This window comes from Fukomys damarensis, unplaced genomic scaffold (assembly GCF_012274545.1).
Source record: "Fukomys damarensis isolate Sample0158 unplaced genomic scaffold, DMR_v1.0_HiC HiC_scaffold_8, whole genome shotgun sequence".
In the NCBI taxonomy this organism is placed as follows: Eukaryota; Metazoa; Chordata; class Mammalia; order Rodentia; family Bathyergidae; genus Fukomys; species Fukomys damarensis.
The window spans coordinates 18,597,806-18,610,764 of record NW_022900920.1 but is presented as its reverse complement, the minus strand read 5'-3'; the positions used below and the strand labels follow the sequence as shown (position 1 = coordinate 18,610,764).

General features: G+C 38.5%; 1 protein-coding gene across 1 annotated transcript in view; it reads right to left on the bottom strand.

Moving 5' to 3' along the window:
- Window positions 1-12,959, bottom strand: part of Eif3a (eukaryotic translation initiation factor 3 subunit A) — a 35,594-nt gene that overhangs the window by 22,201 nt on the left and 434 nt on the right. Inside the window, exons 2-7 of the mRNA XM_033761388.1 lie at window positions 12,933-12,938; window positions 6,641-6,832; window positions 6,355-6,491; window positions 5,874-6,037; window positions 3,122-3,321; window positions 304-512 (exon numbers count right to left, since the gene is read on the bottom strand). Coding sequence (XP_033617279.1) covers window positions 304-512; window positions 3,122-3,321; window positions 5,874-6,037; window positions 6,355-6,491; window positions 6,641-6,832; window positions 12,933-12,938 — 908 coding nt within the window. The remainder of the gene's footprint in view (window positions 1-303; window positions 513-3,121; window positions 3,322-5,873; window positions 6,038-6,354; window positions 6,492-6,640; window positions 6,833-12,932; window positions 12,939-12,959) is intronic.

Below are 12,959 nucleotides of genomic sequence, written 5' to 3'. Positions count from 1 at the left end.
AAAAAAAAAAAAAAAAAAAAAAAAAAAAAAAAAGAATTACCCACTCCAAGCCAGACACAGTGGTGCATGCCTCCCAAAATCCCGGTGCTCTGAGTGACCGAGGCAGAAAAGATTCCAAGTTCAAACCCACCCTGGGTAATTTAGTGACTTAGGTACAAACTTATAAAGGGTTGGGGAAACAAGTGTAAAAGTCCTAGGTTTAACTGAGCAGAGGTTGAGAAAGCCTGACTGAGACTACTTCCATGTCACCTGGTATTAGACATGTTTCATATTTTCAAAATTATCCAACTTTAACATTCCTACCTTTGCATCTCATCTTGGGTGAGATTCTTTCTCATTTCTCTAGACAGATGGTAAAGGCGATGCAGTGTAGATGCATGAAAAAGAGCATTTCCAGATTTCCAAAACACAGTTGAGACTTTGTTATAGTAATTTGCCATCAACTGAGGCTTAGGTGGTTTTTTAGACAAGGAAAAGAGCCCATGTATATCTTCCACAGCTTTGAATGCTTCCTAAAACAGGTAAGTTTAAATAAGTCATTACAGTCTAAAAACAAAACAAAAAAAGTAATTCAAATCTCTCTATGAAGCCTACAACACAGAACAAATAAAAATAATAGTAAATAAAATGTCTTCACGTGATTCTTTTTATTTACCTACAATACCTACATATTTGAGAAAATTGCCCTAATTACAAAAACATTTAAATTGTTAAGTTCTTAGGGCCAGGGTAATTTAGCTCAGTGGTGCCATGCCTGCCTTGAAAGAACAAAGCCCTGACCCCAGTCCAGCATCACAAAAAAAAAAAAAAAAAAAAAAAAAAAAAAAAAAAATTTTTTTTTTTTGTACCAGGGATCGAACTTGGGTCCTTGCCTTTGCGAGGCAGACAGTGGTGCCCCTAAAACTTTTAAAATTCTTGCCAGGCGTGGTGGCGCACACTTGTAATCCCAGCACTCAGGAGGCTGAGGCAGGAGTATCGATACAAGTTTAAGACCAGCCTGGGTTACATGGTGAGTTCCAGGTCAGTCTCAACTACATAGTGAGACTGTCTCAAAAAATCAAACACACACACACACACACACACACACACACACACACACACACACACAAACACACCTTTTAAATTCTTAAGAAAAGCTAAAGCAGAGCACAAGCAGGGGATGTATCTCAGAGACACAGTACCTGCCTGGCAAGCACAAGTCCCTGGGTTCAATTCCCAGTACCCCACCACCTAAAAAGAACAGAAGAGCAGACTAAAAAGAAAGGTATCTGCATAATATTATAATACTACTTCAGGCAACATAAAGCAAAAACATGGAAGAATGTACAAAAGAATACAGATGACCTGAGTGATGAGACAATGGATGAACACTTTTAAGTTATGTTTTCCATATAGAGCATATTTATTTAACTCATCCTTTACAATTACACTTTAAAATGGGTGTTCCTTGAAAAAATACAAACAAATCTTTTGTACACAGGGAGGAGAGGAGGAACTTGAGGGCAGGGGGAAATGGGAAAATGAGGCAGAAAGTATCCTGTACAGGTGTAAATTCCCAATAATAAGCATTATCATCACATGTGTCTAAAATGCGCCAATAAATGTTTTACTATATTAAAAAAGGGTGTCCCTACAAAAAAAGGTAAAGTATTATGGGGCAAGAATGGAAAATCAAATCATTTTTTCACGTGGCTTGAAAAACTTCCCGAATTTTAGATTCTTCCTCTACAACTTCAATTACATACTTCGGATCCACTATATAAAAAACTCTCAAGTTACAAGGCTATAAAATCATGTGAAAAGAAAGACGTGGTGGTGCAATGCCTGTATCTTAGCACTCAGGAAGCTGGGGCAAGAGAACTGCTGAGAATCTGAGGCCAGCTTGGCATACACTGAGTTTAAGGCCAGCCTGAGTTACAGAGCAAGACCTGTCTCAAAGGAAAAAAAAATCATGTCAAAATGTCTTTGTGGGCTTCTAAAGAGAATAAAGGGCAGAAGACAAGCTTCCCAGAGTCGATATATGGGTATGTGTAGTATTCACCATAAGCCAAACCACTACTAAGGGAATATTCCAGAGCACTCCTCCAACCACAGTAAAAGTATGTGGTTTTACTTTTCAATACACCACCAATAAATACTTATACAAAATATTGAAGTTACCAAAAATATGAAATGAAAGGCCAAATATTAGCAGATTAAACAGACAAGCTAGGAACAGTGGCCACATCTGTAACCCTAGCATTTGGGAGGCTGAAGCAGAAGGACTGCCGCAAGTTCAAGGCCTGCCTGGGCTACATATTGAGCTCAAGCCTAAACTACATAGTAAGACCAAAAACAGACAAAATTGTGATCAAACTGCTATTAAAACAAACCTGTAAGCTGGGCATAATGTAAACCCAGAACTCTGAGCATTCTGAAGAACCACCAAGTTAGAGCCTACCCTAAGTAACTTAGTAAAACCCTGCCCCCAAAATTAAAAAGAGAACAAGGACTGAAGATGTTTTCAGTGCAAATCCCCTAGGTTCAATGCCCAGCATGTAGCTTAGTTGGAGATAGCCCCCGGGTATGATGCCTTGTACGACTTTTTAAAAATAAACAAACAAATAAGTACATACAAATGAAAAGGTAGGACTGGGGACACAATTTAGCAGTGGAGCATGCCTACACTTAGTAGCCACAAGGCTCTGGGTTCAATTCTGAAAACTAAAGAAACCTAAAATTTTTTTTTTAATTTTCAAACAAAAGAATATCTTTGCAAATTCCCACTTTATCACAGACTTGTATAGTTCAAACTAGCACCAGTCATTTAACTTAGAGCAGCACTGACAATGTATTGTTTTATATGCAAAGAAACTGAATCTGAAAGATTTCATGATTTGACTCAAATTTCACAAAGTAGGGCCAGGGATTTAGCTCAGTGGTGCTTCGCCTGCCTCACAAGCTTAGAAGTCCTGACTTCAAAATTCTTGGTATCAAAAAAAATTTTTTTCCACAGGGTAATGAGAACCAGAATTTTTGGAGACTTCCTGTTCCATCAAACATTCTTAAATTCCTCACTTTATCTGTTGAAATTAGCCCATCCTAACCAAGATGAAGATAATGATTAATGGAAAGAACATACCTGCCACAGTTCCATGCTGATAGCACTGTCCAACTGAACAAGCCTTGTTTCCAAATGCATGGATTGGCTCTCTGGATTATTAAGATTGATGGCTGTGCTTTGGTTATGATGGCGCTGAATTTGGGCTAAGTGCATCCTCAAATTGTCACATAGCTTACGGAACTCAGCCTTCCGGGTGTATTGGAGGCAGAATTTGAAAGCTGTAGATATGTAATTGTCAAACACATTAAGTACTTTCCACTGTCAACTTAAATATCTCAGATTTCCACACATTAATATGCTATTTTAACAAGATTCACCAAATTTATCTTTATACTTTGAACATGTTGTAAAGAGTGTCATAACCCCACCCCTGATGTCATGCACTCTGAATAGCACTTTGAGCCCTGACAAACCCAAAGACGTGGCCCTGGGTCCTGACCAAAATATGGTTCTACAAGTTTACAAATGGTAAATAGTTGTAATTTACATCTGGGGAAGATCCACCCTATTACTTCAACTCCTAAAAAAGTAAAAATTCTAGGCAGAAATACAGTAATTAAACCAAGGATTTAGTGCAGAGGCATCATGCTTGCCTCACAAGAGCAAGGTCCTGAGTTTAATCCCCAGTACCAGAAAAAAAAAAAAAAAGAAAATACAATGGCTAATTTATAAAGAAAGAAACATTTTCATATTGCTTAAACTACATATTACAAATTGGGAATTTACAGTAACCTAATTTCAACTGTATATACTCATGTGAACTACTTGTTCCATCACTGAAATATACAAAACTCTTATGCTGTCATCTTTGTGATATTAAAAACTTTCTACAGTTCCCTTTGCTCTTAAGAAAGGTAACATTGCTACTGCAACAGGCCTAAACTGATGCAATTTAATTTCAAGTTAATCAATAGTTATCAAAAAGACCAAATTTACTTGTGGAAAGTGAAAATTCACATTAGTCATTTAAACAAACTAGGACACAAAAGTTCCAATATTCTTTTTTTTGTTTGTTTGTTTTTTGTTTTTTGAGACAGGGTCTCACTATGTAGTTGAGACTGACCTGGCACTCGCTATGTAGCTCAGGCTGGTCTCGAACTCACAGGGATCCTCCTGCCTCAGCCTCCCGAGTGCTGGGATTACAGGCATGAGCCACCACGCCCAGCTCAATATTCTTATCTGTAAAGTCAAACATCTGAAGCAAGATATGCTAATCACACCCCTACAGGACTGAAAACAATTTATGGTAAGGGTAAAGCAGAAAAAGCTCAGAGCCACGCTCTGGTTATTTATACAGTCACACAGTTAAAAAGGCAGCCTGGGCAACTTAGCAACCTAGTGAGATCCTGTCTTAAAAATTAAGTAAAAGAACAAAGGACAGAGTGTGTAGCTCAGTGCAAAGGCTTTGGGTTCAATCCCCAGTGTCTAGGGGGTCTCCATTCAGCATAAGAAAGAATAATAAGTGTTGATATAGAAAAAGGGCAAGATACTTTCAGACACTCTCCCCCACAGAATAATTGTGTTTAGAAAAACAACTGGGTATTAAGATGATCCTCGGGCTGGGAGTTTAGCTCAGTGGTGTCACCCACCTGCCTCACAAGCACAAGGTCCGAGTTTGATCCCCAGTACCAAAAAAAAAAAAAAGTCACCCTCAGCTCAAAGTTGGGCGTGGTGGCATATGCCTGTTATCCCAGCACTTGGGAGGCAGAGGATCACCACCAGTTTTGAAGCCAACCTAGCCTAGTGAGTTCAAGGTGAGAGACTGTCTCAAAACAAAAATAAGATGACCCTCAGTCACGAAGGTCTCATTCTATATTCAGTAAATATTGATTAAAAAAGAACATACAGACTGGGCACGATGGTATCAGGCCTGTAAATCCCACCACTCTGGGAGGCAAAGGTAGAGAAGATCCAAGTTCCAGTCCAGCTTGGGCAATTTAACATCTTAGTGAGACCCTGTCTTAAAGTTAAGGGTATCAACTCAGTACAGGAGTTCCAATAGCACAATCTGGTTAGTGAGTGACACTTACCTAATTTGGTACAAATAGTCAATCCCCAGTACTGCAGAGGAAAAAAAGGGGGTACTTTTTTCACCCAATTATTTTTAAGCTTTTGAGACATGGTCTCACTGCACAGTTCAGACTGGCCTTGAACTCAGTGGCCTCAAACTGAAGAGCATTTCTCCTGCCTCAGCCTTATTGATGAGTGCTGGGAGTACAGATGTGTACCACCATGTCTGGCACTTTAGTTTCATGTAATTCTTTAAATCCAGAGTGAAGTCAAAAGTAAAACTCAAATTTATCAAGAAACAACAGGAAGTTCACTTTTTTTCTTTTGTGCCCTGGGAAAGTTCCAAAATGACTTTAAAATATCTTTCAGGAATCAACAGAATATATTGCACACAGAACTACCCTAAACTGATATAACAAAATTTTTATTCATCCTGTGGCATGGAAAACAAAGCAAAAAAAAATATTGGGGAGATACCAGGGATCGAACTCAGGACCTTGTGCTTGTGAGGCAGGCGGCAGCACTACTGAGCTAAATCCCCAGCCCCAAAGCAAATTATTTTTAAAGGAAAAAGATAACCAAAGTTAAAAAAAATTTTTTACGCAGTTATTTTAATAGCCAAATGAATGTCAAAACGTATCAATAAGAGTAAAACTAGTTTATTTTTTAAGCATGATGGAAAAGGGAAGGTGATCTGCAAAATCTATTCTAAAGTCCACTTTTCAAATCAGTTTATTTAGATTTCATCTTGCCACTTTACCTTGCTGGGCTATATCATGGTAGAGACGCTCTACTCGAGAATTGTTTCGGAGAAGGTCCAAACACTGTCTGTAAGATTCCCACAGGAACTTAACCCAGGGAGTTAAAAGTAACCTATCAGTACGATCCTGGGTGTCTTCCCCACTGACTGCACTTAGGAGAACACTACAAAGACAAGGGGGGAAAAAAATTAGAAATAATTTCAGACATGATTTCCTATTTTACTACATGGTTTAAAAAACCAACAATGAGCATGAGATAGTATTAATTCTTCCAACTTTGTACACACTGTAACGCTATCACTATCCACACCTGAATTGCCAATCTTTATTTAGTATATCATTGTCTGGGGTACTACATATTTAAGACTTCAAAGATAAGCATTCCTCCTGAAAAACAATACTTCAAATGAGGACAAGACTGGTGTGAAGAAAAGCACTGAGTTAACCAACAAATACTTATCAAATGTTGACCTCACATACCTCTCAGGAGTTTGAATATTGTCCAGATCTTCTATGTCTAACACCATCTGTTGCGATTCTTCTTTAGCAGCTTCAGTTTTTTCTTCTGCCAGTTTTAAATATGCTCTAACAACATCCTCCAAAGATTTAATATTCACCTAAGCCGAAAGAAAAAGGAACTATTTTTTTCCAATGAACTATTAATGTCCAAAAAGAAAATTTTATGCTATAAAATGCATTAACTGTGAAACATTTACTCTTCTGGAAATTACTAAAAGCATTTTTAAAATATAAAAAGTTGTTTTACCTGTTGACAAATGTTCTTGTACTGATATAATCCTTCCTTAGCCAGGTGGCTCTTACGAAGATCCACACAGAGTTCCAAGTATTTCAACATAATTGGCTCGTGTATCTTCTGCCATGTTCTATGTTTCTTACTTTTCATAACATCATAAAGAACATCCAGGGCAGGTTGCTTTTTGCCAACCTCAAGAAATTCTGAAAAAAAAATTAACTCAAGAGAATTAATACCAGGTATGAGGCAGCAGCAGAACCACTGAGCTAAACCCCAGCCATACCACTTATGCATACTATACAAAAGTCTATAAAAAGTTGCCTTACCTGGTCACATTTTTTTACGTCACATTTATTTTTCATTTCTAAAAACTATGCTGTAATTATCCAAAGGTAAAATTATGAGGACTACTATCTCAAAATATGGTGAATTTCACTCAACTCCACTAATTTAAAAGTTTCAGAAAGTGATGGGTGTGGTGGCACAGGCCTATAATCCCAGCACTCAGGCTAGCCTGAGCTGTATTATCGAGACCTTGTCTCAATAAATAACCAATCAATCCAGAAACTTATAAAAGAAAAACACTACCTCAGCAACTTCGAAAAGTTCAAGTTACTACTTTACAGTCACATTTTTACCTGGCTAATGAAATGTTTGCTAGTTTATTCAACTTAAGGCAGAAAACACACTGCCTTTACTACTTTAAGATCAAGTAGGTACCTTTTTAGGCAGCACTGGAAATCAAACCCAGAGTCATCTCACGAAACTACATCCCCAGCCCATGAGTTGCTAAGCTGCCCAGGCTGGGCTCAATCTTGCAATCCTCCTGCCTCAGCTTCCCAGAGTACAAAGATTACAGGCATGTGCCACCATACCAAGCTCAGCTGGCTACATTTAGTGAGTCTGTTTCCGGGCTTTCTGTTTCATTCATTTTCTATTAATCAATATGCATAGTCTTTGTCAATACCAGGTTGTCTCCATTACTGCAGCCAAAATAGTAAAGCCTTGAAATCAGGTAGTAAGTGCGCCAACTTTGTCCTTTAGTATTGTAAAGGCTATACTTTGTATGTCCATACAAATTTTACAATCAAGTTTATAGGAATATACAAAATAACTTGCCAGGATTTTGAATGGGATTACACCAAATTTATAGGAGTCTAAAGAATTGATATCAATACTGAGTCTTACAATCCATGAGCATAGCATCTCTCTCAACTTATCTATCCCAGTCTAAACATGAGAAAAATAAGACAAATTCCAACTAAAGGATGCTTTGGTTTAAATATATGTGTCCCGCAAAACTTCATTTAAATATAACTCCTAACCTAACAATATTAAGAGGTAAGGTCTTTAAGAGGTGACTAGGTGAGGAGAGGTTCACCCTCATAAATGCATCAGTGCCTTCAGAAAAGTAAACTACCTAGTCCTTCTTCTGCCTTCCCATTCCTTCTGCCATGTGAGGGTGACAGCATTAGTCTCTTCCAGGGAAAAAAGTAACAAGGCACTCAGTGCCTTGGAAGCAGAGATAGTCGGCCTTCACCATACACTGAAACTACTGGCCATCTTGATTCCAGCCTCCAAAAATGGGAGACACAAATTCCTGTTTTTGATAAAGTACCTATAATGTGTCATTTTGTTATAGCAGCACAAATGGACTAAGCCAAAGGACAACGTACAAAATATCTGACCAGTAAATCTCAAAATCATCAAGTCATGAAAAAATAAGGGCAGTCTGAGAAACTTATCACAACCAAGAGAAGACATGACAACTACATGCAATGTGATATTGTGAGTGGAATTCCCAGGAGAGAAAAGGACATTAAGGAAACTGAAGAAATTTGAATACAGTATGGATTTAAAGTGTCAAATATTAGTTTATTAGTTAGAACAAATACATGGTATTAGCACAAACTGCTCATTAGTAACAGCAAATGGGTATGGTATAAATGGGAACACTATACTATTTTTGAAATAATTCTGTAAATATCAAACTGTTCTAGAACTAAATGCTTGCTTTTAAGAAGGAAAATAAAACGAGCCAGGCATGGTGGCACACAACTGTAATAAATCCCAGCACTGGGGAAGCTGAGGCAGAAGGATCGCTGCAAGTCTGAAGCCTGCCTGGACTAGAGTAAGTTCAAGGACAGCATGAACTACATAGGGAGACTCTCAAAAAAAAAAAGAGAAAGAAAAAAGAAAAATAAACTAAAGGAACTAAAAGGCTACACTATGAAACGTCCTCAAAAACAGTACATTTCCCTTCTTAAAAATCATTGTTTAGGATACCAAGAAAAAAATCTGGGACAAAGAGTTCTTGTTATGTAAGAGTTAACCTGGCATAGCAAACGCCTGTAATCAATCCCAGCACTCTGTAATCCCAGCACTGGGAAGGCAGAGACAGGACCACCCTGAGGGGTTCAAGGCCAGCTTAGGCTACACAGTTAAGTTCAAGACCAGCCTGCACTACAAAATGAGACCCTGTCTCAAAAAGAAAAAAAGAGGCTGGGGATGTAGCTTAGTGGCACAGCGTGGGCCTTGTGTTTGCCACTGAGTTCGAGCCCCAGTACAAAAGGGGAGTGGAGTTAACCTGGTCAGCACAAAGGGGAAAAAAGAAAAAAGGCTAACAATATCAGCATTATCTACCAAGTAACTGTGTTAAACAGACCAAAAAAAGAAAAGGTCTTTATCTGGAGGATTTACTAGCTCAGCAATTCTCTACCATTTCTTCTTTCAACTATCACATCTTCCAGGAATGTTTCCCAGCATTCCTTCTTCCAGGAAACTACAAACAATACTCTCAACTCTCCAATATATTAAAAAGCTTGCAAACAGACATCAGAAAAATAACCTAATATCCTCTATCACTCCTTAAATCAATTCTTCATATACTAACAAATACAAAACCTCTGTTATAGGTGAAAGTCCATCTTCAATTGTCTTACTACTAAAAAAAGATTTATTAAATACAGTACAATTACATACTTCATTGGAACAAAAAGTCTTTTGCCTGCCTTGCAGGCACAAGGTCTTGAGTTCGATCCCCAGTACCAAAAAAAAAAGTCTTTCCTGTTTCTTAAGGGGAGAACTATCTGCTCTCTTCAAGAGTACACATAAGATCATTTTCTAAAACCCATTAACACTTAAAGTGTTTTTCAAAGCTATTTAATCAAGTCTATCTGTCAAAATTTGGGAAATAAATGCCTTTAATCAAACTCATCCTTTACACTAACAAAACAACAGCAGCAACACTAAAATGACCTATTATATCCTACTCTCAATCTTCCATCTAGGCTTTAAATCTTTACTACTATATGTAGGCATAGATGATATGCTTGCAACGTATTAGGCACACATTGTTAAACTCAGCACAAATGGAACAAATTTTTTCTTGACAACGTGACTGTGAGTCTGTCTTTATCCAAACTGTGTGTGTGTGTGTGTGTGTGTGTGTGTATGTGTGAATTTAGTTATTCTGAATTATCTAATGGGGTAAAGGAAACTTCTGAGGATTCAAAGATCATACTTTTTTTTTGTACCAGGGATCAAACTTGGGACCTTGAACTTTTGAGGCAGGTGGCAGCACCACTGAGCTAAATCCCGGCCCTCACACTTTTTTTTTTTTTTTTTTTTTTTTTTAAACAGGGTCTCACTTTGCAGTTGAGATTGACCTGGAACTCACTATGTAGCTCAGGCTGGTCTCAAACTCACAGTGATCCTCCTATCTCAGCCCCCTGAGTGCTGGGGTTACAGGCATGTGCCACCACGTCCAGCAAGAAATGCTGATTTCAAGATTAATATTCTAGAAAGTAAAATTAAAACCCCAAATTATGGCTCTTAAGGGTGAGCATTTCAAATTTGCATTTTAGGCCAGGCTTGGTGGCACACACACCCATGATCCCAGCATTCAGAAGACTGAGGCAGGAGGACTGCTATGAATTTGAGGTCTGCCTTTCACAGTGAGACCCTGTCTCAAAAAACAAAAAACTGCGTTTTAGACAAATGACTGAAACTATGCATCAATAAAGTTGTTTAGATCAGCTCTTCATTTGTATTAATTTGTGCAAAAGATCAAACAGATAAACTATAGCGTTACTTAATTTGTGGGTGCAATAACTACTTTCCACTGGTTGTAGACTCTAAAGGTTTTAAGATGTTATGGGACCAGGAGCCTGTGGTTTAATACTATTAATATAACTTTAAAAAGGAGCTTTTCTCCTTATGAGAGAAATAGGGAAATTCATATGATGTGACTGTGATTGTAAATGCTGGACTAAATTCTCATCTTCCTTAATGAGTACTACAACTTTTTCCAAACATACTGTTCTGATATAGAAAAAAAGGACTCACTTAAAAATGACTTGAAGATCTATTAAGATAATAGAGTAATTAGGTCTTAATATATTTGGAGTCACAAAAATGACAGTTTAAAAATTTAGATAAAATGAGATTTCTATTGAGTAAAATGCTTTTACCACCCAATTTAATGTTTTATAAGCACAACATGTTCCACAATCTGCTCATTTTTGACACTTTAAGAAGGATCTCTCATTCAAAAGGTATAGAAGTTACTACTTGGAAAGTACATTCCTTACCACAAAAACTGCCATCCTACAACTTAACAGAGATGCAGGAAGGAATCAATACAGACCTTTGTTAACACTACACCAGTATCACAAATATGATCCAAGATTACCCCTGCGGTATCCCTTTCTTGTCTTGCCTATTTTATCCTGTTTTCCCCAACTTGCCTTTCAAAAATTTAGTCTATTTCAACTAAGAAACGGGGGGGGGGCCTATATAAAAAGTTATTTAAATATTAAGCTCCTGTGAAGACTCCAAACCGGAGTGATGAAAACAAGTCATAAGCACACCAAATGTAAAACAGTATTTAGGCCATGGAGACTGCAGTGATTCAGCTGATTAGCATGCAAAAAAAGTGCTGAAGGTTACAAATGGTTGCAAAACAGGGCAGTAATTTTTATGTAAATAATTTTGTATATCATAATTCTAATTTTCAAAAACAAAAATGCCCTAACTTTGCTAGTTTAGTCTGTAGTGATGAATACTGACATCAATTTTTTTTTCTTTTCTATAAATTAAGTCTTTAAACTTGTCTGTCCTAACCATTAGATTACGGGTTAGAACAGGAATCATATCCATGTTGTGGTTTTAATACAATTACTCTATAAAATGTGGAATTATTCTGTTCCAGGCAATTCCCATCCCACAAAAAAAAAAAAAATGTTACTTTTAGTTTAAGTGTGTTATCAGCACTTCTTTGACACTGACAGCTAACCAGTAGTATCAACTGTAGAGATACAAACTGACCTTTTCATAAAATGAAATTTCAAAGTTCTCCAAACACAAAACTGTAACACATAATATTCAACTACTTCACAGCTAAAACCCAAAACCTGTTTGAACAGACAATGAAAATAACTACGGATGCTTATGAAACTTAAAAATTGTTCGGTTAAATTAAAAATCCCAAGTAAGAAAGTTTTTAAAGACCAGAGATATGCATAAAACATCTATATCCCCATAATGTCAATGTGATGAATGTCTCCAAGAGTTCAGAGCACACAAGTTTTTCCTGCAAGTGCCCAGGGCTTAACTACAAATGGAAATGGAAATAGGCGACAGCGCTGCAGCGAGAGAAACCACCAAAAAAAAAAAAAAGACTGATATAGAGAGATGTTAAAAGACCTTGGTTTTAAACCTGCTGGCTCACTAACTGAGTGACCTTGGTGAAACAACGCTCTTTCTAGGCCTGTTTAGAGAACTTAAAGTCCCTACAGAACATTTAACTCTACTCCAAATTCCCGTGATTAGGAACAGACGTTCAGGCTGCCCCTATCAATGCCCAGGGAGGAAAAAGAAACCAACACGAAGAAACAGGTTAAGTGGGTCAGAGGGCCAGAAACGCACAAAAAGTACCTGAATGGAGCTAAGTGGATCCTGACCCCGCAAAGGACCACGAGGGCCCAAAGGCGGCAGAGGTGCCCGCGGAAGGTGGGGGGTCGGGCGCCAGGCTCCGGCCCCGGAGGGAGGTGGAGCCGAGGTTCTCGCGTGCATTGTCCCCGGGAGGGAGCCATGTTTCCCTCCCCGGCACTCCCAGATGGCGACTGGGGGCGCGGGGTCTAAGACCAAAAGCCCGCGGACCAGAGTCCGTGGAAGGAAGACGAGGGGAAGGCGCTCCGGCCAGGGCAGGCGTGGCTCCCGGCCTCGTCCCGGGAGCGCAGCAGGAGGCAGCGGTTAAAAGGCAGGCCCGGGGGACGGCTCCCTACGCGCGCCTCCACCCGCAGTTGGCCAGAGTGAGAAGGAAAACCGC